Raw genomic sequence first — 24,374 nt, forward strand, 5'->3', positions numbered from 1 at the left:
TAGCAAGTTCAAGCTTACTCGAGTTCCTAGATCATTTATCTAGGTATAAAAACCTCTGAAAATGTAACAGAACAACTCGAGAGATTTAATCTTATGATTAATCAACTTGAGAAAATAAATTCAAAAATTGCTAGGCTTGAAATGATTATCTCAAAGAAAAGCAATATCTGATAGATATTGAAAGGAAACTAGTTCGCACTGAGAATCTTGCAAACAATATTCATCAGCAAGCAACGGAACTAATAAATACTCAAGAAAACTTGAAAAAGCTTTTATAAACTCTTATCTCCAAGATAGGATGAAGCAAAGAATAGATCTAAAAGTAAAATAGGAAGATGTTAAAGCTATTAGTTTTCATCGTCCTACAAAAAAAGTTGCTGAGAATGTGGAAACAAATTATTCATCAACAAAATTATAATATCACTTATCTCCAAGAGATAGGTACTGACTTGAAATTCAATTTCGAGAGTTACAAAGCAAGATTTCAAATCTACAAAAGATTGTAGAAAAGATGAAATAATGAGAAAGTTATGAGAATATCAATGAAGAATCGCTCGTTCAAAATGTAGCTAGTAAAATCATCATATATTCTCCACCCCCACCAATGAGAGAAAGTAGACTAAGGTTTAGTGAACCAAAACTACTTGAATGGAAAACATCTAAAACATCAAAATCCATAACAAAGAGAGATGTGAAGATGCTGAGCAGAATCCAATTATACAAAAAGACTAACAAAAAGACTTGATCCCCACCATAACCATATACTGCAACAGTTGGAGTGTGGAACCAACCATGCTTCTTTGCCATTCTTAGATGAATCAGAATACTTTACAGTAACGAAATCCCCGAGGCTATTAACTGAGCTTAGCATCTCATTTCTAGACAGGGAGGATCATTCCAATTATACAAGATTAATCAGAAACCTAAAACCCAATAAGCTCACCGTCACAGGCTTCACGTTTGTAGTGCCTGTTGACAACAGTACTGTAATGGCTTTAACAAGCTCCAAGCTACTCTTTTACCCAAGAAGAAAGGAGCTCCAAGCTACTTGGCTTGCAGAAATACCACAATGCCGTGGCCGCGGCTAAGTTAAGCAATAAATTGATAAGTAACAACCGGAAATATGATGAGACGAGCCACATTGTAACATGTTACAAACACTAATTCACAATACAACGCAACTTTCAAGCAGTACATGCAGCAGATATTTGAGGTACACACATACTCAACATATCAAAGTGAGTTTAGCATGAGATTTACAAAAATGGCACTCGTGGATACAATGACAGTATACTGTAGTTCTATTGGTTTTATCAATATATTACGCAAACAGCTTGCTGCTTCCACTATCTAGATGATAGTTCCTTGTTAAACACTGAAATCTAGCATGTGATAGGAGAGGCTGTTACTAATGGAAGTAAATCACTGATCATTCATACAGATTACACATCGCAGAGATTTCCCTTCAATGAGTAAATCAAAAGCTTTGTTGAGAAGAACCATACTGTCAATAATAGCCGTCCTTACAAACACTAAATCACAATATATTGCAACTAACCAGGAGTACATGTAACAGAGATACGAGGTACACACATAAGTGGAACTGGGGAAACAAGGACTTTTGAATGCTGTAATTCTATTTGTTTTACAAACATATATTACGAAAACTGCATGCTGCTTACACTCTGTAGATGGCAGTTCCTTATTAAACACTGAAATCTTACATGTGAAGGAGAGGATGTAACTAATGAAAGTAACTCACAGATAATTTATACAGATTACACATCGCAGACATTTCCCTTCAATGAGTAGATCAAAAGCTTTGTTAATGTCCTCAAATGTTACTTCATGTGTAACAAACTCATCCAGTTGTAGTTCCTGATACGATGAAAAGCTAAAATGTTAAAAGGGCGTCCAGGTGTAAGTCAAGCGAAAAGCATTTAGAGCATAACGTTACTGTTAAATACCTTGTTGATGTAGCGATTTAGGAGAATAGGAATATCTGATTTGGGTTTCAGTCCTCCAAATAAGACTCCCATGAGGGATTTGCCAGTACTAAGGATACTCGCTGAAGGAATGCTCACATGTGATCCTGGCTTGTCCACTCCCAACACGATTGTTTTTCCCCAACCCTGAATAGATTACATCAAGTATAACTATGATTATATGAGAAAATCTACAGCTCTGTGAGCCAACTAGAGCTGTAAGATAATACGATACACACACGCACATAATATATAGAGCAAGCAAGAGATAGAGACCTTGCGGCAACATGCATAAGCTTCTTGCACCACTGATGCCATCCCTACACATTCAAAGCAATAATCTGCACCCCCGTCGGTCATCTCAATTATCACCTGCCACGAATAGCATATACATTCCCAGAAATTAACTATTAATCTCTAAAACAACTGTGCATACACTAGCAAATAATGAATTATCCATGAACTAGGTGCATAGTTCTAGAGAAAAACCTCGCTCGCAGATTTATTCTCAGAATTCGCAGCCTTAACAAAGTCGGTGAGTCCAAACTTTTTCCCTGTGTTAATAGGAAAACAATTTTATCATCATCCTTGTGAAATGAAACAAACATACAGCATTCAGATGCTTACTCCTCCTATGACGAAGGGCACCTCTACCATACATTGGCTTGAGTATAAAGCTTTTCATGGTCTAAAGTGACTAAAATCAGATACTTCTGACAAGATCCACATACCAACTTCAAATTTGTCTTGGTTCACATCCACACCAATAATTCTTGTAGCTCCACAAAGTCTTGCTCCCTCTGCAACCTGGAAAAATTAGCATGGCTGTGAGCCTTCTCATAATTAAAAATCTGCAGGAGGAAAAGAAGTATGAAACATCTAGACTAAGGTCGAATGCATACAGCTAATCCAATTGAACCAAGCCCGAATATAGCCACAGTTGATCCTGGTTCTACTTTTGCAGTTCTCCATGCAGCACCAACCCCTAAAACCAGATTTGTGATTAAGATGGAACGTTGTAATTTGTAAACACAATAGAAATATGAATTGCAATAAACCGTCAAATCAAAACAAGAAAAGTACCAGATAACAGTACAGATTTCAAGTCTACCTGTTGATACTCCACACCCCAGAAGGCCTGCAGCCTTAGATAGAGGTATTCCGGAATCAATCTTTGTGACATGGGCTATGTCTATCACTGTATACTCACTAAAACTAGACACAGATAGGAAATGGTATAGAGTCTCGCCGTTGAGGTCTGTGAATCTGCTTGTCCCATATCTTGGCATAAAAGGTGAGACCTTGAAGGGCAGTTTTGAACACAGGTTGCTCTTTGTTGATTTGCAATCTCTACATTCTCCACACTCTGCCATGAATGTTGGGATGACCGTATCTCCTTCACTTACCTCATTGACATCCTCCCCAACACTCTCCACAACCCTACAAGGCATAAACATTGATCGAAAAGCATTTCAACTCCATGACCAAAACATGTAGTTTTTCGCAACCTCACCAAATACATCTGATACTGACTCAGTATACTTCAGTGCGTTAAGCCATTGAGCAAAAGATGAATGTTTCTCTAATTTCAGTGATCAAACTAACAATGTGTGCTAATGTACGCTAGTGATTAAACTAACAATGTGGTCTAATTTGGTTTTGAAAGATGAATTAGAGTGACAGAGTGTTGGAGCTCACCCGATAGCTTCGTGACCGAGAATTCTAGGGAAAATTCCAGGGAAGTCCTACAACAACAAAACCAAACAAGATATGATAAATATCAATCGCTTTTAATTTAGTCCAAACAAAGTGTCACGTTGTGCTAAAGAGATAACCTTCATTTTCCAGAAGATGAGATCACTGTGGCAGAGGGAAGTATATATAATTCGAATGCGCACTTCATGAGGCATCGGCGGTGCCACTACGATCTCTTCGATCACTAGCGGCTCACCTGGCTTCCGACACACCGCAGCTACAGCCACGTAACATAATCAGATAAACCATTCATCAAAAGTCAACGAATCCAAAACTAACAGAAACAATTTCAAAGTGAGTAATAAGAACCCACCTCTGCATCGAATAGGCTTCCCTCTACTTCCACCTGACACCTTCTCAGCCATGGCTTCCAAGAATACACAGTCTTTGATTCTTTCAGAGCGTGAATGGCTAATAATATGATTATTCACTGTCTAGTTTGTACTGTAATATATGCAAACAGAAAGATGTAAATGTGAGTAGCTGAGACTTCGCTGGCTGGGATTACTTGATGACTATGGGATGGCGAATATAACCTGCCACAGTTTGATACGATTGGCAGAAGGGTAGGTGGGTTTGGACTTTGGAAGTGAGAGTCTTCATTTGGGGTTAGCGGCATTGTTTAGCTTTGTGCTTGTCTGCTAATTAACCTGGCTTTCGTCTCCGACCGTACTTGCTGATTTGTTGACTAGTCACCCGCGGACATGATGCACACACTATTGTCTCTTTTTCTTTCAAACTGGGTAATATGGTCCCTCTTTAGTGAGGACCGGGCCGAAACGCAGGATCTGTGTAGCCCAAGCCCAACCTATTTCAATATTTTTCAATACGAGATAAAGAGTAAAGAATATCTAAACTGTTACCTGAAAGATTTTCCGACTCGTCAAACAGCTAGCTTCTCGTTTCCGTCATATTTGGTGGGAAAACAAATTTCTTGGAGATGCAATTACAGACATTGGACAGTCTACCCCGATTGCTAGTTGACATAATGGACTTCCACTCTCTTCTTACATGCTTTTCATTTTTGACTTTAAGGTTGTGTTAGGAATTTTCTCTTGTAATTGTCTCTTCTTTTTTTTTTAGTCAATCGAACAGAAAGAATGGTTAGTAACTTGTTTCGATCTCTACACAGATCGAATGCAACAATGAAGCGGTTTGACTCTCTTTTCTAATCTCGAAGGTTTTTCAAGCACCCTAAGCTTTTGAAAAACTTCTTAAGGTCATTGAGTTCAACCTGTTGTTGACGAGGAAACATGCAAGCATAATGTACAATATTGCTTTGCACGCCCTTGCGTAGCGCTTGGTTTCTTGGAGATGTCCACTTCATCATTTCTTGTTGGAACAAGGGATGCAGCAAAGGATCGGGGAGATCAAACATGGTGAATAGAACATAGATGAAAAAAGGGCAATCGCAACATTTGGAGAAAAGAAAGACATTGATCAATCGTTGGCAAAGTTATCGAGTCACTACCACAAGACATGCAACTCGTCTCATTATATTAAATTTGTTTAAAATAAATGAGTTTAATTTATATAATGAATACTCATCTTAATTACAAGAAACGTATATTCCCATGTCAATGAATTATAGGGTGGGACCTAATTTCCGAAATGCCGGAAATGATACCTTGATTTCATGATGAGCACCGTATAAGTTAACCTGATCAAGCATATCCAAACTGCGAGGAAAAGAGATCGGCAGAGGCCGGACGGCAAACAAATGAAGCCCAAATTAAATAATCGAATAACACCCCTTTAAAAAAAAAGTTTAAATCAAAATAACTTTCTGTAAAGAAAAGAATTAGACTGAAAAAGTGAAATACTACTACTACAAGATTACAAATCGCATCTAGCTTTTCACAGCAACCCGAAGTTTCCCGAAATTTCCCGAAGCTCGCAATTTGGGGTTTTCTAAATTTTAGGCGTTGGATTTTAGACCACCAAGTATTTTAGTCATCGCTTTCCCCAGTTTATATACACAGACAGGAAAAATCGGAGTCGCAGATACGGCTTTGCTCTCATAATTAACCTTCACCGGAGACGCCGCCGTTGATTTTCCGGTAAGTCGATTTGCTTTGATTCGTCCACCGTAGTCTCTTCAATCTGGAAATTTCATTTTGAGTATATGAATTCATAGCTTGTGGAATTTTCATTCCGATGGCTACATCGGAATTTGATGACAATAAAGTCAATGAAATCGAATTGAGTCTAATATGGTTTGACTAGAAAACCCTAGAAAACTGGGATTGCTCTCTGTCATTAGGCAATTTGAAATTTCGTTCAGGATTCAGCTCGATATGGCCCTCATGAAACGATTCTGTTTCGCATTGTGTGATTCAGTTTCGAGGTGGATATGTATGATTTATGGTGTTAGCTAAGCAAATTGGATGTTGTTCGAAACACATTGTTGAAAAAATTAGCTCATGTATGATTGGGAAGCTAACAAGAGAAGGTATCTGCTGCTAAATTGGAAAGAGGAGATCATTTTGTAGACATTTCAGATATAATTTCGTTGCCGTTTTGTTTGAACTTTGAACATACCTTTTTACCCATTTCAGAACCGGGCATACAGCGAATAAATTCATGGCATAATCTTTGAGTTGCTGAAAGGTTAAAAACTGCTTACAGAAATGGAAGTTATTTTTGTTGTTTATTTATCTGATGAATCGATGCCTTGTCAGCAAATTTCCTGCCATATACGTTACGTCCGACATAATACATTGCTTTCCTTTTCCAAATGTAACCAAGGAACGGACATTTGGTGCTATTTGTGATCTCTTAACTGTACTATTGGTTCTACGTATGTCGTTTATAATGTTTAGTGTGCTCCTTGACTTCTGTAATATGTCGTTCAATGATGACATTATTGATTTGGTGCACCCTTTGTTTACAGACATTCACTGCTCTTAACTAGCATGGCAAATCAGCACTCAAATGAAGGCTCCGGTCCCAGCAACATTTCTGAGGAGACTTCTGATTCAATTGTTGAGATCAATATCAAGACTTTAGAATCACAGATATATAGTTTTCAAGTGGATAAAAATGTGAGCTACGGTCTTATTTCTGCATCTTTGCTTTTCTTGCTTACTCTGAAGTATTCACTTCATATTCTGCAATATAAACAGTGAAATAGCTTCTAGAAGCTACATGATTGATTACGGGCTCTTCAACTGTGTTTCTGATGTATTTGTGCTATATATAATTGGTTTCAGATGCTAGTGTCCTTGTTCAAAGAACAAATAGCGAATCAAACCGGTGTCCCAGTTGGTCAGCAGAGGTTGATTTTCAGGGGAAAGGTGCTAAAGGATGATCATCCCCTCTCCGAGTATCGTATCCTAATATTTCAAACATTGATATTTTGTTTTTGATATATATAGTTAATCACTTCAGTAGCAGTGTGTTTTGTTATTTTTTGAAAGTAAATACGTCGATGTTTGTCCAGAAGTTGAATTTATCATATACATGTTGCATATCTGTTTATCAGTTTCAGTGTATGATCCTTAACAATTCTTAGATTTGGAAAATGGGCATACATTGCACTTGGTTGTGAGGCAGCCATCCCAGCCACAAACTTCATCTGGTACTAGTTCTGCTGAGCCTCATGCTAATACTGGTAAGCAAGAAATTTTTTTTATTTTTGTCTCATTCAGATTATTTCCATGAGATTATATAAGCTTACTGTATATTTGATCAATTGCAGGAAATGAGGGCAGTGGGCCTCCTCGTGGTCGCATAGGGCAGGTTTCACACAGTGTAGTTCTTGGGACCTTCAATGTTGGAGATCAAGGTGAAAGCATGGCCCCGGACCTTAGTCGGGTTAGTATTTTCTTCTTGCATTGTTAAATTGATTAGCTTTACCTAAACTGCCAGCAGTTTTCTAATTGGAGTATTTTCAGAATCAAAAGATGCTCTTTTTTCTCTTTTGTTAGGTTATTGGCGCGGTTCTGAATTCTATTGGAATCGGCAACCAAGCTGCAACTAATGTTACCAGCAACATACAGTCTACTACGGTGAGCAATGCACTTTTCTCGATTACAAGTTTACAACCATACATGTGTAATAGGCCTGTACACTGTTTGTAAGTTCTCAGTCTGTACAATAGATAGCATAAGTTATAACTTCTCTTGGCCCTGCTACTTGAGTTCATTATTCTTTGACTTGTTGTAATCTTGCAAAACCAACATGTGAATAAAAGGTAGCAAGTGCTTAAAGATTATAGCTCCATGCAAGGTGAAGAAAATTTCCATATCTGTTGAAATTTATGTAGTCTTTTTCCCTACAGCCAAATAATCCCGGTCAGTCTCCTCAAGGAAATGAAACAGAAGGGTTGCATGGTAATGCAACTAGTCAAAGTCAAGGAGGAAATAATGCGCCGTCCGGACAGACATTTTCTTCTCAGCCATTTCAAACTTTGCCTCAGTTTTTGCAAACTCCCCTTGCTGCTGGAGCTTCTCCCTTTCCTTCACTAAATACGGTATATTAAATATCTTTTGGCACACTTGAATTTTGCATGATTTAGATTGTGACATTTATATGACTGTTTATCATCTTTTGTCTCTGTTCAGCCCATTCCAGATGCTTTGAACACTCTCTCTGAGTTTATGAACCGCATGGAGCGGGCATTATCACAAAATGGAGGTAAACCAAAACCTTCTGGTATTGTCTTGTAGAAATTTATGGCACCTGCTAACTGCTATATGCTTTATGTAGGCTACCAACAAAATATATCAGCAACAAACCCAGGAGACCTACCAAGGGTGAACTTACCTTCCAATGCTCTGGGTTTGCCCACTCCTGACGCTTTGGGCATTGTTCTTCGTAATGCAGAACGACTTCTCAGCAGTCATGCTGCTTCTGCACTATCTGTAATTACTTCTGCATTTTGCACTATTGGATTTTTATTGTGAATGTTCTCTTTTTAATAAAGATCAAGTATATGTTTGCAGATTGAACATAAGTTTTTTGGGAATGACTTAATTGATTGCGTGATTGTTATTTGCTACAACTTGTAGCACATTGCAGGGCGCTTGGAACAAGAGGGAGCATCTGCTGATCCAGCTGCAAGGGGCCAAATTCAGACAGAATCTATTCAAGTAGGGCTTGCTATGCAACATCTAGGTGCTCTTCTTCTTGAGCTGGGCCGGACAATTTGGACACTCCGCATGGGACAATCTCCTGTAAGTTCTAATTTTATTTCAGTGACTTGGTTTATATAAGTGAATAGTATAGTCATTTACCATTGTGACTAATGATGCACAGGGAGAAGCTGTTGTGAATGCTGGGCCAGCAGTTTACATATCCCCATCAGGGCCTAATCCCATAATGGTGCAGGTTAGTTGATGCCTATAGAAGGCATTCATTTTCTTTCAATAAGTGAAACATGTCAATAAGAGAATATGAAATGTAAAGGAGGCTTATAGGAACATGTGTGATAATCAAACTTATTGCAACAACTTTGGTCAATTTAGCACTGATTATGTTCTTCTTGTCAGCTTATGCTTTCTTTGAACTTTAGGTCATATTGCTTTGAAAAGGCTAAGCTGCTTAGATTTCAACCAAGCGTTTTAATCTCCATTGTTTTGCAGCCTATTCCTTATCAAGCAAGCTCCCCTTTCAGTGGTTCTGTACCCTTATCGAATCCTATGAATTTTGGTCCTGTTGGCATTGGAAGTGCTCCAAGGAATGTAAACATTCATATACATGCTGGTAAGCGCACTTTAAGAGTGATTTGCACCTGTACCATTTAGTGTATCACTGTAAGTCTGTAACATTCTGTATCATCAGGTACCTCACTCTCTGCACTTGGCGCTAGGGGAAGTAACGGGGAAGGGATGCAGGGAGAACATCGTAATGGACCTGGGTCTAGAGATTCAGGTGCAGTACGAGTGCTGCCAGTGAGAAATGTCATTGCTACCACCATTCCATCATCCCAAACTGGTATTTCAATGTCCAGTGCCACTCAGCCTGGTTCAGGTGTATCTGTTCCACAGCCGCCTTCAGACTCCTCTCTTTCATCCATCGTTGCTGAACTTAATTCACAGATAAGAAACTTGGTTGGTAACAATCAAGGAAATGATGCAGTTCAATCAGGTAGCTAGTAATTTTTTCTTCAGACACCAGTGAATGTATAATATTACTCTAGTCTGACTAGCTTGTTTGCTCTACAATCAGGTCAAGCAGTGCCCAATGTTCAGAATCCATCTGCTGGCATTGAATCACGTAATAATACAGGGAATGAGCAGCTCAGTAATTCAGATGTTAATGGAGGTCTGCAATCTAATGCATCGCTACCTCGTAGCACATCTGAAAGTGAAGTTCAGAAGGTATTTTATATGCTTGTGTATATCAATTTTTTATGCTGTTTTGTTTTTTTTACTTTACACATATGGGTGATCCTAGGACCAATCATATTTTGACGAGTTAGTAATTATCAGGCGTCAGGAAGTGTACCTCCCTTGAAAGATGATTCAAAATTCCAAGCCAGAGATTCTCTTTCAAGTGGACAAATGCCATGTCAAGATGACAAAGGAAATACCTCACAAACTGCTGCCAAACAGGGTATGACCGAGGGTGCAAAAGCTGTTCCTCTTGGATTAGGACTTGGAATGATGGAACGTAAGGTAAGATGATTCTGCAGTATCCGTTTTTGCTTTCAGTAGGAAATGACTTGGATTGAACTTCTTTATTATAGTAGACAATAATTTTCCCTAGGCATTCACTGGTTTTGTGGCAAGTTACTACTTGGATTTATATTTCAACAGTTATCACAGTTGCCAGACCTGGGCATATCAAATGTTGGATAATATAGAATCCTATATGAAGAATTTCAAGTTTTTTTTTTTTGATAGTGAAGAATTTCAAGTTGACATGATAATATTATAATATAATGTCTTGCATTACCATTGCCGAATTGATTACAAACAATATAAACTCATGTAAGTTGGATGCTCTATCTTTTTACACGGCATGGTGGGAGCAAGAATCTATGTCTTAGGGCCAAGAATCGCGCTTTGTCCATGGCACCCAATATAATTTATTCACTAGTGTTGATCAGTTTTGCCGCCTGTGAGCTTGATTGTGAATGAGAATATGAGCCATGCTTTCAAATGTATGATGTTCCGGGCATTTCCACCTCTTATAGTTTTGTTAGATGCTGTAAAGTGGATTAAGTGTTACATGTTTTCTGTTTTAAGACCCCTTCACATTCGAACAAAAGTAACAGTGCCTTTGGTTTATCCAATCAGAGACAAGGCAGGCAGCAGAAGACTCCTCAAGAGAATAGTGATAGCGGAACGACTAGCTCTTCCTCCAATCAGAATCAGCAAGTAACAAGTGCCCAACAACTTTTGCAGTCTCTTGCAACTCGTAGTACTGCTGGCAGTAGGGTGAGCACAATTGATACTCCTGCAAGGCAAGCAGCCCCCAATGTTGGGCAGGTTAGAGATGGTAGATCATCGGGAGTGCAAGGTCCTGGTGGCCAAGTTGATATGGGAAGTGTGATGTCTCAGGTCCTGCAGAGTCCTGCTTTAAATGGTCTGTTGACAGGTGTTTCGGAGCAAACTGGGGTTGGTTCTCCTGATGCACTGAGGAATATGTTGCAGAACTTTACACAGAGTCCACAGATGATGAATGCTGTCAGTCAGATTACTGAACAGGTTGACACCCAAGAATTTGGAAACTTGTTTGCTGGGCTTGGTGGAGGCCAAGGTGGTGGAATTGATATGTCAAGGATGTTCCAACAGATGATGCCCATTGTATCTCGTGCCCTAGGGGCAGGGTCTTCACCCGCTCAGCCACTTCCTGTCATGGGAACTGAATCACATTCACTGTACAACGAGAGGAATCTCAACAGAGATGATAATGAGGTGGATTTTAGCATCAACTTTCCTTCAGTAGTTATTAATAGTTATCTTAATGCAGTGAAGTCTATTAGAGAGTCTGATCTAGGTTAGGTGTTGATTTGTCCTTGTTACAAGCGATACTGATTCCTGTTGTAATTTCTTGTATAACCATATGTTTTCTTCATGGTGTCTAGATTGACCTCCAACAAGTGGTTCAAAGGATTGAGCAGCTGAATTCACCCGAAGATGTTTTCCAAGCTGTAGTTGAAAATTCAGTTCAGCTATCTGGCAGAGGAAGCAGTCCACGAGAACTTGTGGATGAGTTGTGCAGGGACGAGGGTCTCTCCAGTGTATGTATTCTGTGCTTTGAATCTTGCACCTGTGCTAGTATTGAGGGTTACCATGACCATGTCCTAAAGAATTGAGTTCTATTTTCCACACGTGCAGGAATATGCTGAGATCTTACGGACGGATATACGTCAAAGACTTGAGGGTGAGTGAATCACGGCAGGACGAGTGCTAATACTGCCTTGCGGGTGCTGCTAAGGATAGGGTTGTTGGCTATTACAAGTTTCCCAAACTTGGTTTTATTGTGTTTTACAAGATGTTACTTTAAATTATTTCACAGGCTGGTAAGCAGCGATGTACAAATTTAGGTTTTGGGCGTTAATTTGGTCGTGTATCATATTAAACTATCAGGAACTTGTCCTTGTGAGAAATTAATCGTTGAGCAACCATTCTGAAACTTCCTGCATTTTAGTTGTCTCAAACCCTCGATTTTCGCTGAAAACTAGTTTTAACCAAAATCCAAATTGAAAAAGGATACCGAGCTCTTCACGATCTCTCGCTTACGAATGAAACTTGTGTCTAGTGACACTCGTTTACGTATAAAACTCGTGTCTTACTGTAAAAAAGAAAAAAAAAGAAAAAAAAAAGAAAAAAAAAAACAGAAGAAAATATTACATGGTAAGTAATTTTTAGTTTTACCACACAAAAGTGATTCGCAGTGAAAGAAGCAAATACAAGTATATAGCCCAGCGTTAATTACCCGCCTTATGAAACGCACAGCGTTAACTGAAATCGCGAACTTTCTCTCTCTATCTTTGAGCTCCCAGCAATTTCCGTCGCCAAAAATGGAAGACTCGGCCGCCGGCAAGCCCAAGAAGATTGGGCCGCGGCAGTGCTGCATCTGTAACCAGAAAAGAGCTGCTCTCAAGCGGCCCAAAACCCTAGAACAGGTAACTTAACTCCGATCCTAAACCCTATTTATGTTTTTAATTATTTGTTTTCAACTGAAATTACTGGTCATAAAGATTTGCAGGGAGTGTTTCTATGAGGTGTTTGAGGAGGAGATTCATCAGGTGATTGTAGAGAACCAGTTGTTTAAGCCCGGTGAGCGAATTGCCATTGGTGCCTCTGGTGGAAAAGGTACTAAGCTATGCTTATTGTGCTGATGAGTTGTGATGCTGCTAATTTGAGTTTAGAAGTGATTGTGTTTTCTGCTGCCAATTTATATTATCAGATTCCACTGTTCTTGCTTATGTATTGTCCGAATTGAATAAGCGGCACAATTATGGGTTGGATCTCTTCCTGTTGTCTGTGGATGAGGGCATTACAGGCTACAGGGATGATTCGCTGGAAACCGTCAAAAGAAATGAAATGCAGGTGATGTGAAGTGAATTTCGACTCTGTAATTCTATGTCTATTGTGTTATGTTTTCAATTTTGGTAACTGACTCCTGCTCTGAATTTGTATTCAGTATGGATTGCCGTTAAAGATTGTGTCATACAAGGATTTGTATGGGTGGACGATGGATGAAATAGTAAAGATGATTGGTCTCAAGAACAATTGCACTTTTTGTGGTGTTTTTCGTCGTCAGGTAATGGCTGAACTAGAAAACTTAGCTACTTTTATGGTGTTGAAATCTTGTATGCATGTATTTGTCATCAATTTTTACCGAGCAACATGTGCTGTTAACCTAAATTGACTTATTTGATATTTTAAGGCCCTTGATCGCGGTGCTGCATTGTTGAAAGTGGACAAGCTTGCTACTGGACATAATGCCGATGACATAGCTGAAACAGTTCTGTTGAACATATTACGTGGGGATATTGCAAGGTAATGCATTGTTCCAAGTAGACTTTTCTTTTTTTCAGTTTCCTTGGTCAGCTTGTGTGGTGAACTGAAGAGCTCCTTATTTTGCAGATTGAGTAGATGTACTTCAATTGTCACCGGTGAAGATGGACCAATTCCAAGATGCAAACCTTTTAAATACACCTATGAGAAGGAGATTGTTATATATCCTTGCTGTTGAAATACTTGATACTAATTTCTTTCTTTCATTACTGTTACTCATCTGATTAATGAGTTGGAATATGTAAAGCCTTAACTCAATTTGCACGTATGCATACTTCAAGAGGCTGGATTACTTCTCCACCGAATGTAATTATTTGTCATCTATGCGCTTTTGTTGCTTTGTTTTTACCATATATCGCCTCTTTGCCCTGTGTTGTATTGGTTTATTTGTGTGTATATAGATCTTACAAGGTGCTGTTGTTAATATTGCAGGTATTTATTCACCAAATGCTTATCGTGGTTTTGCTCGCGAGTTCATTAAAGATTTGGAAAGAATCAGGTACCTTGATCCTATTTGTTACTTCTATCTTTTACGTTGTAATTTTTCAAAGAATAATGTTAAGTTAGGTCTCCAGTTGGTAGTATACTAGCATGGACATCCGATATTCCTAGTTTGACATTTTACTGGACATTTGTCTACTGAAGACCTAGGGCCATACTTGATATAATCAAATCAGGGGAGAATTTCAGAATTTCTACTTCTACGAAAATGCCAGAACAGGGAACATGTGAACGCTGTGGTTACATTTCAAGCCAGGTAATTTTGCTACTTCTTTCCTCTTAATTGAACATTAAACGCGGATTTAAATTTCATATTAATGTTAGACTTTTTATATACTTGCATTATCTGGTAAGTGAAGACTGGCTAAACGAGATTAGATTGTTGTTCCAAGATTTTTTAATAGAAGTGTAGCCCGATGCTGTGCTAGCAATGTCTTAGTACGCTTGCTCATTCACCCTCGTTGCCAAGTTGACGCCTTGCTTTTCTGTCAGCTTTTTTTGTTCTGAATGAGAGTAAACTGAATAATCGTGCTGTCTCAGCCGAGGTTATGGGTTATGACACTCAATCCCTCTCTCACCGAGATTTAGAATTTTAAAAGCTAAACTAACATCTTGATTGACTTGACAATGAATGAGTGAATGAACTCGTGAACTAAGCCCTGTGCTCGCACAGCTTCTGTAGCCATGAGATGATTCTGAGTATCTGATCATATATCTGTATTAATTGTACAGAAATGGTGTAAGGCTTGTGTTTTGCTTGAGGGACTGAATAGAGGCCTGCCAAAGCTAGGAATTGGTCGGAATCGGGGAGTCCATAACAATCAGAAGGACATAAAACCAAGTAATGGAACAAAAAGTATTGAGAGCAAACAATGTGGGACTTTGGACTTCTGATATATAACCATAACCTGGAGGTAATAGTATCAGACGCCGGCAGTCGCATGGCCAGCTAAAAACCCGAATCAGGTAGTTGAATGCTCTTTGCGACTGTTAAATGATGAAGAGCAACAAGAGAAAGGAACATCATGTTACCATTTGCAGAGGTTTGATGTAACAGTAGTTTTGCGTTTCCTTCTATCTGGACTGTTTTTTGAAAATCAAGTATCCTCAGTGTATGTTGTTTCCAATTTTGTCAGTATAAATACTAGAATACATTGTACTACAAATCTACATTGTACAATATACTTTTCTCATTCACGTCATCCAGTGCTTAAAAAAAATAAATATTAATAATAGTTCACAAACGCCTATCAAGTGATCAGCACGTGATTTATAGTGGCCATAAATTGAGGGAGGCCTCGACTATCAGTCTCGTTTCAGTTGCGAACTTGGAAGCCATGGCCTCTTCAGCACCGCCGAGCTCACCCCCCGGCGTCCAAAAGCTATCAAAAGCCTTTCTAGCAAACGCGGCGAAGCGCAAGGACAAGTTCATCCAGTTCTTCGCAATGGGCGGAATTCTGCTGTTAAGTATGAGATCGCTGGGCCAGAAGTATCGCCTCCACGATCTTGAGGAGGACACGGCGGCTCTGAAAAAGGAGCAAGAAACCCTAGAAAACCAAAAGAACAACATCAAGAGAGACCTCCTCCACGAAGCCTCTATGGAGCCCACCGGTCTCTTCACCTCCCGGCTCCGCCGCCTCTTCGGCGACCAACAGTGATTGTGTGTGCGATGTTTAAAGCCTTCTTCGCTTTCTCTTTGTTCTTGGATGGAATTGTTGGTTTGGAAATGCTGAAATGAATAGTTTGATAATTTTGGATTTTCGATTGGATTTAGTTTTAGTAACTTGAATTTGGCGTGGTGTTGTATATGAATTGTGCAACTCTTGGCTTCATTTAGGTTTTCTGGAGACTTGATTGTGTGTTAATTGTTCCTAATCTTCGAATAGGCTAATATTGCTGGTTGTCTATGATTTTAAGTTGGTTACTAAAGTGAACTGAAATCGGAGAAGACGGAACTTTAGCGAGAGATTTGGCATGTTATGGGAAATCTGTAACGTGCTTTGATGAAACCTTTTAGGATACAGAATGAGCACATGAAGTTGTAGGTTAGTTTATGACATTTAAGAATCCATTCACAGTGTGACATTAGTAGTAATTGAGTTGGGCAGCAGTTGATTTGGGTAAGTCTGTATTCCACTATCAAATTTTATCAAGTTCTTCCATAAAATTTTAAGCCTCTTGGGATGTAGGGATATATATTTGTTGTGTCCACTAATGCTGTACACTTCTTGGTTGCTTGGCAATGTACAGCTTCTTTCATTTGCTTGAAAGAGCAGACTTATCACAGAATTACACTTTTGATATACATGATTCTGGTACAATCAAATGCTGGGTAGGCGATGTATGTATCTAATGTCTTTGTGTCTGGATTCTCGAAAGTTGAAGTGTCACCTGCATCTGTCTCTACTCTCTAGCCATACCTCTGATTTCTTGTTTGTCTCTGTGATTAGTAGGCTGGTTGGATTAAGATTATAAAACCAGATGTAATGAACTTCCCAAACAGCACGACTGTGAGTTGATTGGAGTTTTTTTTTTGGTGTTGATTGAGCTAGCTGTTCAAATAGAATGTCAATTAACTAGTGAACTAGAGCACCAAAGTTTTCCACCATCTTCAAGATCAGCAAATTTAAATTTTCTTGTTCTTGTGTGCTCAAAGATATCAAAGCCTTCATTGCATCCGTAACAGTTGTACATGGCCCTTGTAGCCTTGGCCTCTAACCTTTGTGGGCACTTTCTGGTGTTTTGCCTTAAACTAAGCCATATTGTATAATTAGAGGATGCTGTATGTTAGCCTCGGGCAATATAGTACTTGTATGCCCGTAACTGGACAACTATTCTACTAAGCTTTATGCAGTCCTTTTTTCTTTTCCTTTGTGGCCTACATCAAACTACTCTGGGCTGATGATGTGATTGTCTATGTTATGCCTTCAACAAATACAGATTTTGTTGCTACGTAGCGAAGGATGGAGAAATAGTGGTGTTATGTTTCCTGTTTTTAATTTGCGTTCACATTCCTAGCTTACTGTTTTAGTTTCTACTGTATTTCCTTTTGATTGGGTTTTAACCTTTTGCTGTTTTGCTCTCCCCCTTCATTCCAATTAAAGCTTTAGTTGACCAAAAGATGTTGTCCTGTGATGAAATTCAAATTTTGAAGCTAGCTAAAATGACTAGAGAAATTCAATCATTTTATATGTTTGAAATCTATAGGTTGTTGGATTGAGATTTGAGAGCAAAGCAATGTCTGTTTGTTTATCTTTGTTTGTGGTCTCACTACATGATTATGAGTCCCACACAAGTCCTGCATTTCTCTTTTAAGTCTTTATTAATGTTATATACAAACAGCTGTGCTATATAGACATTGATTTGCTGCTTCTGTGCTGTTTGGTTTAAGCTCAGCATGCCCTCTAATCACGGTTAACTGGTCCTACTACGCAGCAATAAAGCTTCCTCTATCTTAAACCTTGGCTGATTTTGTTGGCTTTGGTTCTGCATTTGAAATTCGTTTTTGGTTCTGCTTTGTTTCTGAAGAATTCATTTCCAAACCGCGTAGGCATGTGTTATTCGTGTTGTTTGGGGGGTTGCCGCGTTGTGACCCATGTGCCTCCTAAATTTGGTGAGTTTAACAAGTAGAACTGTAGAAGCATATTTTACTTGCCTCCTTTGGGAACCGGTTGGATTGTACTTCACGTTCGGATTTTATGCATCCTATCTGGGTTGCTGGTACTTGTCTTTGTTGGTTTAAAATTTTCTCTATGTAAATAAACAATTCAAGCACACTATCAGTGTGGTTAAGAGTAAAGCCAAGAGTAAAATTTAACACTACATTGGACTCCACGTGAATATGTATCTCTCAGAATAGCGTGTCCCAGTTCATTTAACTATGGATCACTCCTCATCTTCCTCTACGGCGTCGAAGAGACAAATTTCCATTATCCTTAATAGTAAGTTGGTCGAACATCAAATGTACATGCACAAAATGTTAGATCCGTGACATGTAATTCAAAGGAACTTTACAAGAAACAGCCTCTCTTGTCAAGACTCAAGATTAGTTTTTATCTACGAATGTATCTTTAATCCAACGTAAATGAAATTTCGCTTATAATGTTTCGTTCCTTGTGTTATAATGTTTCATATTCCACAGCGTTTCATAATGTTTTTTAGGTCGATAGTAGGTATCTTTAATCCAATTAACTTGGGTGATTAGCTATGGTCATTTATGGGTGACAAACACTAATGAGAGATGAACAAGTATCAACAATAATGATAAACAAACATGTGAAATACTCAAAACCCCCCGGTTATGTTTTCACATTGCAGCCAAACTTTTTAAAATAGACATATGTCCATGTTTATTGTCTGTGGTCACCTACGGGTCTATGTGTCGTGTTCTTAACTGTATGTAGCAAGCACAGGCAGCAGATACCCCTTTTGTTAGGTTGGATTATTAACCCTTATTCACTGGATTCAGAGGGAATGGGTTGGAGAAGAAAGGGTTGACTTGACTATTAACTAATGAGTGTGATGAGGGAGAAACCCAGGGGCCCTAGATGTTAAAAACTGATCACAAAATACACATGCACTATCTAATTGGTTCTGGATGGCGCCAAAACGAAGCCACCACCGCCCTGCTCACAGTAGTGAGTCTCCAAACCAACACCACCATCCCATGTGGGAGACAAAAACACAAACACTTCAAAATTTCCCATTTCATAATGCAAATATGAATAATACCCCGCGGGACCCTCCTCACCGACACCGCAAAGTCATTTTCTCCAAAAATTTTCCCAAAATATTCTTAAATTTTAATTTTAATTATACTGACAAAAAAGAAGAAAAGGAATATCTAATTTTCCTTTTTCCCTCTCTTTTTTTTGCGGCTAGGCTACTTCCCTTTCTGTACCGCACTTAAATACAGCATGCTATTCCCCCCATCCAATGTCCTCGTCACTAGGTGCTCTCTCTGTCTTAAAGTCACTCTCCAGAGCTAGCACTTCTCTCATATCCACCAAATTATCCAAGAGGCAAAATCTCTCTGCCTCTGAAGATTCTTTTCAATCACCTTAAAATCCCCCTAGACAACAAATGCCGCTAAACTTAGGTGCCATCTCGGCACTGCTATGCCTCAGCCTCACGGCCAGTCTTCTCGCCGTTGTCACCGCCGAAGATCCCTACAGATTCTTCCAGTGGAATGTCACTTACGGCGACATCTACCCGCTCGGTGTTCGCCAAAGGGTGATTGTTTATGAATCTTCAATTTGTATAGTTTATATGATCTGTAGGATCAAAAGTTTGTCCGTTTTTGATCTGATTGAAACTGATCGGATCTGGTCGTTTTTCAGGGAATACTAATCAACGGCCAGTTCCCCGGCCCGGATATTAACTCCGTCACCAACGACAATCTCATCATCAATGTCTTCAACAGCTTGGACGAACCTTTCCTCCTCTCTTGGTACACTCCTCTCTCAGTAAACAGCGAAGATTATGCTTAATTTCTTTTAATTTAGTATTCGGCTTGTGTGTGGGAAAAAGACGAGATTAGCCTAGCTAATCCTTATTTTAAGCCTTTGAGCAGAGTGCGGGGTCAGGGCATTTTCGTTACTGCAGCTAAGCCTCGTCGGCGTAGCTGATACTGCACGTACATTTGGTTTGTAATTAATCGAGAATGTCTGACGCCTCTGCTGGATTCACATGCATTATTAAAACATTCTGCCTTTTCTTTTTTCTTATAACCAAAAGAACGAAGAAAAAATAGAAAACGTCAATTGTTTCCGGTGGGGGAATGCCGGAATTGTCCGCCGGTTTCAGCTTCCTAGCTAAGTGAGATCTGACTATTATGGGGTGTTTCTTTATTTGGTGATCTGTTATTGGAGGACACAGATCTGGTCACTGTATGAGTAAATAATAGACTAGTAGTCTAGCTAGTTTTAGTTGATAACCATACTTGATTTAGATTACTGATGTTGATATATTCCCTTGATGATTGAGAAACCTTTCTATTTCTATTTTATGAAAAGAGAGTTAGAAACACCAAGGGCATTTAAGTAATTTAAACGTGAAATTAGGTGAGCAATTATGGTAGGCATGGCAGCTTAATGCACTTGCCATGTGGACTGTGAGTCTGTGTCCATGTGGGAAAATAAATTTTATTTAATTCAGAGGATATAAGGATGAGCTTGATATATAGAGAGAAATTAGTTTTAGTGGTTCATTTTTATCTAATAATAAACAACTTAAATGCTATGACTAGTGATTGATTAATAATTTTCAAACATAGCTCTATTATTAATGTTCCTTACTCCTTGTTGATGAACATGAGGAAACAGTTGGATAGATCCACCTCTAAAAAAAGAAAAACAAGAAGGATGCTTAATTATCCCTTTGGGTTTCTTTATGGCTATGAAAGCAAACTCCTTGGAGAATATGGAAATTGATTGTCCTTGAGAGGAGCACATGCAAGTGATGCAAGGACAGTTGTTATATCTAGGACATTGCAATATTGCTAGTAATTAACAATGTGATTAATTCAGTGATTATGTTTGATTTTTGGTTGTTGTGAAATGTAGGAATGGGATCCAACAGAGACATAATTCATTTCAGGATGGTGTGTATGGAACAACTTGCCCAATACCACCAGGGAGGAATCTTACATACATTCTCCAAGTGAAGGATCAGATTGGAAGTTTCTACTACTTCCCTTCTCTTGCATTTCACAAGGCCGCCGGTGGTTTCGGAGGCATCAGAATTCTCAGCCGGCCAAGGATTCCGGTTCCTTTTCCGGATCCTTCTGGTGACTATACTGTTCTTATTGGAGATTGGTACAAGTCGAACCACACGGTAAACATCTTTACCTTTTCTTCATCCACATTGTACTTGCTAAGGATGACAAGATGAATGTTCAGGCTTCTCAGTTCTGGCATTACTTTTTCTCTTTCCTTTGGACAGCTGGGTTTGTTGGTGTCGGTAAAACATGTGTCTCTCCCTTCTCATTCAAAAACAAAAAACAAAACAAAAAAGTAGGAATGTGTTTTGTCTGCTTCCTTGTTTTTAAGTAAAAACAGTGCATTTAGAGACCCACACAGTTCTCAAAACACCCAAACCAAACCAAAGTTCTCATAATTTCTTTTCTTTTCCTGTGATTTCTCTCAAGTTCTTGACCTAATAATATTGCAAAACATGTACTTATACGCTGTGACATAGTATGTGCTCACAATCTTCATATGACATATCTGTTACCAAAATGTTGCTCACACTTTTTCTCCTTTGTACCGTAAATTTGAGTCATTTATGAAACGAGCGTTGTGGTATTAGTTTGAGGGCCATGGATAACTATGTTCACACATTTTGGACCATGGATATAACACTGTCGGTCCAATGCATTTTTTCCTTCTCTACCTGCCCATGCCAAATTCAACTGTTTTGATGTCACAATTCATAGCGCTATCTACATGTAAGCTAGCAATTTACTTCGAAACAAAAAAAATCATATGTCAGAGCCCACACCCAGGTCCGCAATTATTAGGGCCTGCAGTGTTGGTTTTTGGCTAAAACTTAGAGATGGAGTGGTTGGAAAGAAACTTGATTGGTTTTGTTTGCGCTTTACGTTTTAGATTAATAATTGATGATTCACTTGTTTTGTACAGACCTTGAAAGCTCATCTTGATCGCGGTAAGAAGCTACCTTTCCCTGATGGAATCCTCATCAATGGTCGCGGGCCCAATCAATTTTCTCTCACCTTTGAGCAAGGTGTGTCTTCGATCTCATTCAGTTATTTCAGTGCTTACAAATGTTACTTTCCCATTTTTAACATCCATGGTAACTGTTATGTGTGTGTGTGTGTTGTTCATTGCAGGAAAGACTTACAGGCTTAGGATATCCAACGTGGGGTTGCAACACTCACTCAACTTCCGCATTCAAGACCACAAAATGAAGTTGGTGGAAGTGGAAGGAACACACACCCTCCAAACTACTTACTCATCTCTCGATGTACACGTCGGTCAATCTTACTCTGTTCTAGTAACAGCTGATCAGCCCGGACATGACTACTACATTGTGGTTTCCTCTCGTTTCAGCACGCCGATCCTCACCACCACCGGCATTCTTCATTACAGCGGTGCTGGGGGACAAGTCTCTGGCCCGATCCCTGGTGGACCTACCATTCAAATTGACTGGTCTTTAAACCAGGCCCGCTCTATTAGGTATTTACTTATTCCATTACTTAGATGCATTTTTCCCATTATCTTCAGGAAACAATGTATTGTATATCAGTATAATGTACTTCAATACCTAATGCATTTGTTGTTTCAGGACGAATCTTACAGCAAGTGGACCAAGGCCGAACCCACAGGGATCATACCACTATGGACTCATTAACTTAACCAAAACCTACATCCTAGCGAGTGCTGCTGGTCAAGTCAATGGCAAGCAAAGATATGGAATAAACAGTGTGTCGTTTGTCCCAGCAGACACTCCATTGAAACTTGCTGACTACTTCAAAATCAGTGGAGTTTTCCGTGTTGGAAGCGTCTCCGACAGGCCTACTGGTGGTAATTTGTACCTTGACACGTCAGTTTTGGGAGCTGATTACAGAACATTTGTAGAAATTGTGTTCCAAAATGATGAAGATATAGTTCAGAGCTATCATCTTGATGGTTACCAGTTCTTTGTTGTTGGGTAAGCACAACTATATTTCCCATTTCTGAGTGCTGATTATAGAGCTTCATACGAATGTACCGTTCTTAATGTTGCTGCTTCTTGATTAATTGTAGCATGGATGGAGGGAAGTGGACAACTGCTAGTAGGAATGGGTACAATCTCCGAGATGCAGTGGCTCGTTCCACCACTCAGGTAACTCGTTAGTCTACTTTGCAGTTGTTATTGTATCAAATTTAAAGCCAAAAGAAAAAAACTGAATGTAGACTGTTAGCTCGATCTAACGAAGATTCATTATTCATTTATGAAGGTGTATCCCTTCTCATGGACAGCAATATATCTTTCACTTGATAATGTGGGAATGTGGAACTTGAGGACTGAGTTTTGGGCACGACAATACCTTGGACAGCAATTGTATCTTCGTGTTTACACATCATCGACTTCAATCAGGGACGAATACCCCATTCCGAGGAATGCACGTCTTTGTGGCAGAGCAAGTGGCCGACACACACGACCACTCTAGAGTCCAATGCAGCAACTGAGCAAAGTGTGATTAGCCCTGTCTAGCTTAGTGGTTGGAGGACGAAGGTTGGCGAGTAGAGTGTTGCTTCTAATTTGTTCTTGGGTCGCCCTTTAATTACTATTTATGATGTGAAATGAGGAGCATGCATGTACCATTTCAAGTTTTCAACTGTGGAGGATCTCAGCTCGAGGTCATATTCTTTTCTAGACCAGATTGTTATTCCCTTTAAATTGTTATGTTTCAGGTTTTCGCCCGTATACCTAATTAAGCGATTATATATGATAAGGTTAGGTGACCATGTAGTTGCCTCGCAACAATTTCATTGATATGTTGCTACAGATAAATGAGTACGCTGGCTATTGTTGATATGAGAAATATATATTTCAGAAACTTTCTGGAGGATGTGATTTTAACCTTGTTCCTGTTATCAAAGCGTTAGATATCCTTGAACTAGGCTTTGTTACACAAAAGCAGATAAATGTGTTCTTGATTTGAACTCCAAGATAGGCACTCGTTGCTTTGTGCTACTTGGTGGATTGGATACCTCTACTTTTCCTGGAGCACTTGACCATGGCTTATTTGAAGTTATTTTTTTTTTTTTTTTTTTTTTTTTTTTTGACTTATTTGAAGATTTGTTACTGAGGTTTGTTGGTTGGAGAAAACAGTAGTGGCGGATTTTTCATTCTCTCCAAATTCTACAACAGAGAGAAACTATAACTCTTCAGGCTTAGGTCTCACGGGGCTAAAACCTGGCTCTAGTAGTGTCGGAAGCTTCCCTCTCACCTAAACTTTTTGTATCTACCAAAAAAAAAAAAAATCCACGCACCATAAATTGTAATCCACACACTTACTTTCTATTTTTAGAAATCATTCTCAGGAGATAAAATTTAAATAAGTAAGGACAAAATTTAGGTTACTAAAAAAGAAAAGTAGGTGTGTGGATTACAAAAAGTAGGTGTGTGGATTACAATTTAGGGTGTGTGG

The 24,374-nt window shown here is 39.1% G+C and overlaps 4 protein-coding genes across 4 annotated transcripts; 3 read left to right on the forward strand and 1 right to left on the reverse strand.

Moving 5' to 3' along the window:
- Positions 1-1,488: 1,488 nt before the first annotated feature.
- Positions 1,489-4,354, reverse strand: LOC101299735 (alcohol dehydrogenase-like 7-like). The gene is made up of 10 exons (XM_004291206.1): positions 4,054-4,354; positions 3,821-3,957; positions 3,684-3,730; positions 3,097-3,425; positions 2,888-2,970; positions 2,717-2,792; positions 2,475-2,539; positions 2,262-2,357; positions 1,968-2,132; positions 1,489-1,878 (listed from the first exon to the last, which is right to left on the reverse strand). The coding sequence occupies exons 1-10, from the start codon at positions 4,103-4,105 to the stop codon at positions 1,759-1,761; spliced, it is 1,170 nt and encodes a 389-aa protein (XP_004291254.1). The 5' UTR covers positions 4,106-4,354; the 3' UTR covers positions 1,489-1,758.
- A 2,301-nt stretch (positions 4,355-6,655) lies between these two features.
- LOC101292367 lies at positions 6,656-12,337 on the forward strand. The gene is made up of 17 exons (XM_004291263.1): positions 6,656-6,784; positions 6,953-7,070; positions 7,255-7,353; positions 7,441-7,556; positions 7,670-7,750; positions 8,023-8,214; positions 8,306-8,378; positions 8,451-8,605; positions 8,753-8,917; positions 9,000-9,071; positions 9,326-9,446; positions 9,525-9,830; positions 9,912-10,063; positions 10,175-10,360; positions 10,985-11,605; positions 11,776-11,931; positions 12,029-12,337. The coding sequence occupies exons 1-17, from the start codon at positions 6,656-6,658 to the stop codon at positions 12,080-12,082; spliced, it is 2,796 nt and encodes a 931-aa protein (XP_004291311.1). The 3' UTR covers positions 12,083-12,337.
- A 305-nt stretch (positions 12,338-12,642) lies between these two features.
- LOC101292957 (cytoplasmic tRNA 2-thiolation protein 1-like) lies at positions 12,643-15,606 on the forward strand. Its single transcript, XM_004291265.1, has 10 exons — positions 12,643-12,819; positions 12,895-13,009; positions 13,104-13,246; positions 13,341-13,460; positions 13,587-13,699; positions 13,787-13,879; positions 13,983-14,023; positions 14,150-14,216; positions 14,363-14,474; positions 14,951-15,606. The coding sequence occupies exons 1-10, from the start codon at positions 12,715-12,717 to the stop codon at positions 15,110-15,112; spliced, it is 1,071 nt and encodes a 356-aa protein (XP_004291313.1). The 5' UTR covers positions 12,643-12,714; the 3' UTR covers positions 15,113-15,606.
- A 3,576-nt stretch (positions 15,607-19,182) lies between these two features.
- Positions 19,183-23,776, forward strand: LOC101292658 (L-ascorbate oxidase homolog). The gene is made up of 8 exons (XM_004291264.1): positions 19,183-19,450; positions 19,558-19,667; positions 20,782-21,052; positions 21,859-21,961; positions 22,068-22,413; positions 22,523-22,888; positions 22,984-23,062; positions 23,178-23,776. The coding sequence occupies exons 1-8, from the start codon at positions 19,301-19,303 to the stop codon at positions 23,388-23,390; spliced, it is 1,638 nt and encodes a 545-aa protein (XP_004291312.1). The 5' UTR covers positions 19,183-19,300; the 3' UTR covers positions 23,391-23,776.
- Positions 23,777-24,374: the final 598 nt, after the last annotated feature.

The sequence above is a fragment of the Fragaria vesca genome, linkage group LG2 (genome assembly GCF_000184155.1).
Source record: "Fragaria vesca subsp. vesca linkage group LG2, FraVesHawaii_1.0, whole genome shotgun sequence".
In the NCBI taxonomy this organism is placed as follows: domain Eukaryota; kingdom Viridiplantae; phylum Streptophyta; class Magnoliopsida; order Rosales; family Rosaceae; genus Fragaria; species Fragaria vesca.

Bases quoted from the DNA above. Each gene is read 5' to 3' on its own strand.
- LOC101292367 (XM_004291263.1), top strand. From the start codon at position 6,656: ATGGCAAATCAGCACTCAAATGAAGGCTCCGGTCCCAGCAACATTTCT. The intron at 7,071-7,254 runs GTATCCTAATAT...AACAATTCTTAG, and splicing joins TCATCCCCTCTCCGAGTATC to ATTTGGAAAATGGGCATACA. The intron at 7,557-7,669 runs GTTAGTATTTTC...CTCTTTTGTTAG, and splicing joins TGGCCCCGGACCTTAGTCGG to GTTATTGGCGCGGTTCTGAA.
- LOC101292957 (XM_004291265.1), top strand. From the start codon at position 12,715: ATGGAAGACTCGGCCGCCGGCAAGCCCAAGAAGATTGGGCCGCGGCAG. The intron at 13,010-13,103 runs GTACTAAGCTAT...TTATATTATCAG, and splicing joins TGGTGCCTCTGGTGGAAAAG to ATTCCACTGTTCTTGCTTAT. The intron at 14,217-14,362 runs GTACCTTGATCC...TGTCTACTGAAG, and splicing joins AAAGATTTGGAAAGAATCAG to ACCTAGGGCCATACTTGATA.
- LOC101292658 (XM_004291264.1), top strand. From the start codon at position 19,301: ATGCCGCTAAACTTAGGTGCCATCTCGGCACTGCTATGCCTCAGCCTC. The intron at 19,451-19,557 runs GTGATTGTTTAT...GTCGTTTTTCAG, and splicing joins CGCTCGGTGTTCGCCAAAGG to GGAATACTAATCAACGGCCA. The intron at 21,962-22,067 runs GTGTGTCTTCGA...TGTTCATTGCAG, and splicing joins TTCTCTCACCTTTGAGCAAG to GAAAGACTTACAGGCTTAGG.
- LOC101299735 (XM_004291206.1), bottom strand. From the start codon at position 4,105: ATGGCTGAGAAGGTGTCAGGTGGAAGTAGAGGGAAGCCTATTCGATGC. The intron at 2,971-3,096 runs GTAGACTTGAAA...ATCTGGTTTTAG, and splicing joins GGGGTGTGGAGTATCAACAG to GGGTTGGTGCTGCATGGAGA. The intron at 2,133-2,261 runs GTCTCTATCTCT...TAATCTATTCAG, and splicing joins CTTATGCATGTTGCCGCAAG to GGTTGGGGAAAAACAATCGT.